General features: G+C 47.7%; 1 protein-coding gene across 24 annotated transcripts in view; it reads left to right on the top strand.

Annotated features, from left to right (window-relative positions):
* Window positions 1-7,270, top strand: part of PPP6R3 (protein phosphatase 6 regulatory subunit 3) — a 137,597-nt gene that overhangs the window by 92,400 nt on the left and 37,927 nt on the right. For all 24 annotated transcript variants that reach the window (XM_060607491.3, XM_060607490.3, XM_060607489.3 and 21 more), the window contains 2 exons: window positions 3,689-3,818; window positions 5,936-6,088. In XM_060607491.3, the coding sequence (XP_060463474.1) occupies window positions 3,689-3,818; window positions 5,936-6,088 (283 nt within the window). The remainder of the gene's footprint in view (window positions 1-3,688; window positions 3,819-5,935; window positions 6,089-7,270) is intronic.

Genomic DNA, 7,270 nt, shown 5'->3' with positions numbered 1-7,270 from the left:
GTGGGAACACAAAATGATACAGCCACTGCAGAAGACAGTTTGACAGTTTCTTACGAAACTATAATCCAGCAATTACGGTATTTACCCAAAGGACTTGAAAACTGATGTTCACACACAGACCTGCACACGGATGTTTATGGCAGCTTTATCCACACTTGTCAAAACTTGGAAGCAACCAAGATGTCCTTCAGTAGACGAGCGGATAAATAAACGGCGGTATAACCAAACAGATATTACCCAGTGCTAAAAAGAATGAGCTGTCGAGCCTCGAAAAGACATGAAAGAACCTTAAATGTTCCTAAGTGAAGGGAGCCAAGGCAAAGTCTACATACCGTATGATTCCAGCTGTATGACATTCGGGAAAAGGCAGAGCTGTGGAGACAACAGATCAGGGGTTGGCGGTGGGGAGATGGATGGGTGGGTAGAGCGCGGGGGACTCTCGGAGCAGTGAAAATGTTGTGATGCCATCATGATGGATATGTGTCATTATGTATTTATGTAAATCCCTGGAATGCACAACACCAAGAATGAACTGTGATGGTAAACTCTAGACCTGCGGTGATTATGTTGTGTCGGTGTAGGTTCGTTGATAGAAATGGATATACCACTCTGGGGGTAGGGATGCTGATAATGGGGGAGGCTTCACATAAGGGGGTAGAGGGCACATGGGCTGTCCCTGTACTTTCCCCTCCACTTTGCTGTGAACTTAAAACTGTAAGAATAAAGTCTTAATGAAAAATCAAACAGGGATACTAACAGATAAAAGAAGAAAAACCATGTAGTCATCTCAATAAATTCCTTTATGATAAAAAACTCTCAATAAATTAGTAATAGAAAGGACCTTGGAAACTGACAAGGCCCCCTTAAAACAACATCTGTAGCTGATACCATTCTTAATGGTCAGAGACTGAAATGATAAGCCCCTGAAATCAAGGAACGTGGCAAGGATATTCATTACCAGTCGTATTCAGCCTCCTGAGTCCCAGCCAGTGTAGTAAGGCAGGAAAGAAAGAAATGGCATCCAGCTTGGAAGGGAAGGTATACACTGAATCAGTGTGCAGATGTCAGGATTGTCTTCACAGAGAATACGAAAGAGTACAAGAGAAAACAGAAACAACAAAACAAACCCCGAAACTGCCCCTCCTAGGACTAACAAATAAATTTAGTATAATTGCAAGACATCATCAGGTCAGTATTCAAAAATTAGTTGGATTTCTTTCTCATAGCAACAGACAACTGGAATTTGGAATTTTTATGAAATAGTTACATAGAAAAAAGAAAGTACTTAAATGTATATCTGTTTATAAAGTGTGTGTCAGATTTAATGCTGAAAACCATTCCATATTGATGAAATCAAAGACAATCTAAATGGAAAGAGATACTGTGTTCATGGATTAGAAAGCTCAGTATTGTTGAGATGTCAGCTCTCCCCAACCTGATCTGATCTGGCGTGTCCATGTTAGTTCCAATCAAAATCCAAGCAGGAGTGTTTGTAGAAATCAACAAGTGACCTCAGGGTTGTGAGTTGGAGCCCCGTGTCGGGCTCCACGCTGGGTGTAGAGCCTACTTAGAAAATAAAAAGACAGGCCACACACTGTCAAAGAATGTTTACAAATCATGTGTCTGAGCAAGAACTGTATCTAGCTGTATAAAGAATATTCAAAAGTTCAGTAATAAGAAAAACAGTCCAGTTTCTTAAGATCAAAAGATTTGAGCAGACAATGAATAAAATATATTGTGTAGCAAATAAATATAAAAATGCCCATCATTTGTCATGACTGAAACTCAAGTTAACACCACGTTGAAATACCATTACGTACCTTTTGAACAAATTGTATCTGTTTCCTGTGTCTGCTGTAACACACTGTTGTAACAAAGCCACAAACGGGCTTAAAACAGCAGACACCACTGCGTCCCAGTGAATGCCGGAAGCCCAAGTTCAGGGTGTCAGCAGTGCCACACTGCATCCAGGGACACTAGCCGAGACTCCTCCTTAGCCTCTTCCACCTTCCGGTGGCTGTTGGCATCTTTGGGCTTGTGGTCACCTGCCTCCTTCAGCTTCACATCCCCTTCTCTGTGTGCCATTGTGTCTCTTTAAAAAAATTTTTGTTTAAACATTCGTTTATTTTTTTTGAGAAACAGAGACAGGACGTGAGCAGGGGAGGGGCAGGGAGAGAGGGAGACAGATCTCGAAGCAGGCTCCAGGCTCCGAGCTGTCAGGCCAGGGTCCAACGCGGGGCCCGAACTCATAAGCCGTGAGATCATGACCTGAGCCGAAGTCGGATGCTCAACTGACCAAGCCACCCAGGTGCCCCATTGTGTCCTTTATAAGGACACCCGGAATGTCATTTAGGGGCTATCCGGATAATCTAATCTCCTCTCAGGATCCTTAATTGATTACATTCAAATAAGGTAACATTCACAGGCCCTGGGGAATAGGGTGTAGACCTATCTTTTGGGAGGCCACCTTTCAGCCTCCTACACAGCTAAGCCAGACCACAAAATAGACAGTACTCCATGCTTGCGACAGTGGAGAGCCACCTGGAGGGCTCACAAGTTACTCTTGGGAATGCAAAGTCAGACGACCGGTTTCTGAAAACGTTTGGCGGTTTTTCCAGAGTTAAACAGACATTTGTTGTACCATCCAGCAATGTCTTAGATGTTTACCCAAGTAAAATGAAAACGGTGCGACACAAAATTGTGAGGGTTTGTGTCACCTTTATTCATAATCACACAAGACCGTAAACAACCCAAGGTGTCCTCAGACTGGAAAACGGCTAAATGCCGTTACAGCAGCTCTGAGTTAGAAATCGCGTACGTGTGTGGAAGGCTTTCCGATGACAGCGAGGCTGCTCTCCGGGTGCTAGCTGTGTGCCAGGCGGCATCCTCGGTCCTCTGCGCGAGCGTGACCTTCACGGCAGGCCTGGGGGAGATACTGCAGAGGCTCCCAGTGTCCACAGTAGCACCCACAACCGGGGAGTGAAAAACCAGGGCTGGGGCTCGGCAGCTGCGTGGTCAGCCGCCAGTTCGCACTGATGTCCAGCTGACGTCACACTACTGACACACCGCTTCCAGGTCTGTCTTGTCATTTGAAATTCATGCCCACGTTTTTAGGCCCTTCCCCTCCTGATGTCCTTGGGGACCCCTTTTCCCATGTGATCACTAACACCGATTGAGATTCGGATGGCTCATTCTACTCGTTGGTTAGCCTCTCCTGTAACGAGTATAGTTTGAGCTTCACGTACACGAGTAACTTAGGCTTTGTAAGTCGGAAACAATGTTGGCTACCTAAGAAAAACTAATGGGACCAACGCAGGCCTAGTGATTAGCAGTATCCCAAAATGGCACACGGTGTGGTATCCCCTGTAATTCAGGGACCTGATCTCCTTTTGTTTCCCAGATTTCCTGGTAGAGACCTGCTATTAGGATTAGAGGTATACGGAGCTGGAAGGTGTGGGGGAATGGGAGGAAATCGCATGTGATTTCTCTCCTGACAACTGTAGGCCATTGGATTTCCGATCATGTTGCTGTCCCCGGAGAGGTTTTATTACACCTTCTTCCCATCCTTCCAGAAATGTTGATATGATCATATTTGTATAGCTATTCTGTATCTACCTACATACTGATAGGGAGCACCTTAATTGATTTGTTTTGAAATTATAACAAAATTACCTTGCTTTGTTTCAAGATTTGAAGGCCATATAGAGATCTGCCCACCAGGCATGAGTCATTCAGCTTGTTCGGTCAACAAGAGTGTTCTAGAAGCTATCCGAGGAAGACTTGGATCTTTTCATGAACTCCTGCTTGAGCCACCCAAGGTAGGGCAGCTATCTTCATCACGGCTGGCCGGGTCAGTGACTTGGTTTAAATAGTGCTTAGAAAGCATATGAACCTTGTGGGAAATGGAACCGGCTGTGACCAGCACACAAGCTAGCCCTTCTGATCGTCTGTGCTGCTGTTAAGCGAGGTTTTAGTTTTAAGCGAGTTACAGCTTTTATCTATATATATGTAGTGTCTACACTGGTGGATGGGGTAGAATTAAAATGAAGCAGAGTATTTATCTACTTAGGATACTCAGCTTTTTGTGCTTTTTTTCTATAAATTCTGGAGGCTTTTATGCCAATCAAACAGTCCTTGTGGCCTGTCATTTTCCCAGCTTTGAGGTTAAGTTCATCTTTTAGGAACTGATCTTTGAGGTTGAGTTGCCTTAATCCGAGTTGGAGTGGCGTATCGGTCTGATGGGTAGATGTGTTATTTAAGGAGTGCTCGGCACAGCGTGACTCAGCTCGTTTTTCCGCTGGGGGCCTCCGCGTGCTAAGCCAGCAGGGACTTCACTCAGGCAGTCCGCTGAGAGCACGAGTCGCACACCCCGAGGCCCTGTAGAGGAGAGCCGTCTGTGGGCCTCGAGTGCTGTTCTCCCGCAGCAGAGATTTAAGTGAGGGTAAGAGGCTCTTCCTTTGGGAATCTCTGTGGGAGAGTCCGGTCCGGGAGGTCCCCTGCCCACCCCAGTGCTTCCGCTTTCCTTTTTCCTTCTGCCCTGTGTCATCGCACCCAGTGGCCTAGCCGTCATGCGTGTGTTGTGGCATCTACCGTGCCAGGCCCTGGGAATCTGAAGGCACTACTTTCTCCCTTCTGCATTAGGTGCTTTCTGTGTATCTCGGCGTTTTGTGGAGGGGAACGCGATTATTTACGTCCACGACGCAGGGAGTCTAGTTCAGCTTCCAGACGGTCTCTTCAGACGGCTGACGCCACCGCTTAGCAGGCAGGGTCCCTGCCCGTGTCGTGTCTTACGCGTCCGGCCAGCGCTGGGTGCGGGCCAGAGTGCTCGGCGTTCACCCTCGGGGAAAGCCCCTGTGCCCCCGTTTAACCATTCCGGCCAGCAGCGTCCCTCGTGGCACACGTAGGGAAGAAACAGGGTCAGGAAAGAAAAAGAAGGGATTGATTTAGTAGGAGAAGCAGAGAGAATATTCCAGGTGGGAATGGGAGGTGGGGGAAGGAGGACGTATGAGGAAGTTCCCCACCCGCGTCTTCGCTGGCCTGCCTGTCTCCTCTCTGCATGGACAGGAAGGCAGCGTGTCATGTGGACTCCCACACTCTGCTTCTTGGCCCTGGTGCAGAAGCAAGGCGGTCTCCCGTTTGGACTTCCGCTCCGTCACTGCTAGGAGTCCGGGAGGTCAGTTTGTACGTGGTTTCACTAGAGGATGCGGCGTGAGTTAGACCCTTGAAGGTTTTAACGTGTCGTTACTTAGAGCTACCTCAGCTGGAGGAAGAGGCTGAAGCTTCTAGTTCCCCGCAGCCTTGAGAGGAGCAGGGGGGTGTGAGGCGCGGCGCGGGACGTGGGGAAAGGGCGGCCTCACTGCCGGCTGAGGATTCGCCACCCTTTCCTGTGGGATTCGTGAAAGTCCCAAGTGTCCTGTGTCTGTCTCTCGTGATTCAAAGTGTAGAGACTCCCTTTTATGGGCAGGTACAGGTTCGAAGTTGATCCTCTTTCAAGGTTGTGACCCAGAGACAGCTTTGAGCTTGCCTCGTTCTCGGATTTTGCAAAGATTGGGGACTGTGTTCCAAAACCACCTGTAACGTGTCTTAGTTTCGAGATTTCCGGCCAGGTTTGGAATACCTCACCTTTTTCCCCCTGAGCGTAGCGGTCTGCGATCTTCCTGCGGCACTTTGGGTTGTCGAAGCAGGGGGATACTCAATTTCTTAAAAAGTGTACGGTCCAGGGAAATGACTTGATTTCCCCCCCCCCCCCCCGCCCTTGGTCATTTCATCGTATCTTCAAGATGGCAAAAGCGGCTTTGGATTTTCCGTCAGATGGAGGGTTCGGGCCCCAGTGTTTGCAGGGGGAGTTTACGTGGCGTGCACATTCGCCCATACCCCTCCACCCTTTTGCTTGTTTACTGAGCTGGATTTAATTGGAAAGCTTTTTCCTCCTCAGAAAAGCGTGATGAAAACCACGTGGGGTGTGCTGGACCCTCCCGTGGGCAACACCCGACTGAATGTGATCAGGTTGATATCCAGCCTCCTGCAGACAAACACCAGCAGTATCAATGGGGACCTTATGGAGCTGAATAGCGTCGGGGTCATATTGGTAAGATTTCCCCCAAAAGGTCATTTACTTTGCCCTTGATGTTCTGTAGACCTACAACTCGCACAAGTGAAAAACCTCACGCATTTACAGTCTGTCGGTGACTTCCTGGTTCTGAGCACAAATGGTCTCTTATGCAGTTTTTGCCTTGAGTTTATCGTCAGTTTTTAAGTTTTCAGTATTTATTATTGCTGCGTGTAAAGAAGTATATTAGAGATTTCATAGATGATTAAGACCCACTTTCCCTCCAGAATCTCAGTCTGGCACAGGTGGTCGAGCAGTCCTGTCCCTCGGGGGAGCTGTTAGCTAGAAATGACTGCTGGTTACAGCACCGTGTTCCGCTTGTAATTAGCAAAGGGACAAGTGTTTATCTTCTCTCCCCTGACAGATATGTGGTCTTTTAAGTTGAGTCCAGATTCTTCCCTGATACAACTATAGTCTGTGGTTGGTGGAAGGGGAAAGGGAGAGCCCAGGAATCATCTGGACTCCCTTGACCCTCAGGTTCCCCAGTTCCAAGGTTTGTGCTTAGAATCCCCAGGCCCAGCTCTGGTGCCCCTGCCTGCTCTGTCTGTCCTGCCACCCCAGGGCATGGAAGGCACGGGGTTAACACTTAGCGGGTTTCATGAGCCGTCTGGCCTTGCCGTACACAAGGGGAAGTTTGGGCTCTTTGCACACTCTTTGCACTTCCTTCCATTTCTCATGTGATGCTGGGTGTAAACGCCTGTGCGAGAGAGAGGGTCTGTTTTTCACATCTTGCCCAGAGACGGGACACATTCTATGGCTAATAGGTGGTGGAACCAAGATTTGAATTCACATCCAGTTTCAAACCGACGTGGGCTTTATCAGCCACACTGTTACGCCACCTGGTGTCACTAAGATATTTTTAGCTGTGTTTCAGCTTTGGGTTAAATGACGACAGCATAGGAATACAGGGCAGAAACATGTTGGAGTGAGATAAAACGTTACAGAACTACAGTCTCTTTGGTGAAATAACAACCATTCTGTCTGGGGACAGTTTTTGCCCTACCCTCTGGCTGGTGGATAAATTATAGCCACATAACTTTCTACTCCTGTCCCTGAAGTCGTCAGTTACTAGCCTCTGATCTTACTGATAGTAAGTACCCAACTGCTTTTGAAGGACAGCAAATTTGATGAAACTCCTAAATGGGTCATTAATCGTTACCT

This window comes from Panthera onca, chromosome D1 (genome assembly GCF_046562875.1).
Source record: "Panthera onca isolate mPanOnc1 chromosome D1, mPanOnc1 haplotype 2, whole genome shotgun sequence".
Lineage (NCBI taxonomy): Eukaryota > Metazoa > Chordata > Mammalia > Carnivora > Felidae > Panthera > Panthera onca.
This window is presented reverse-complemented; position numbering and strand designations above follow the sequence as displayed.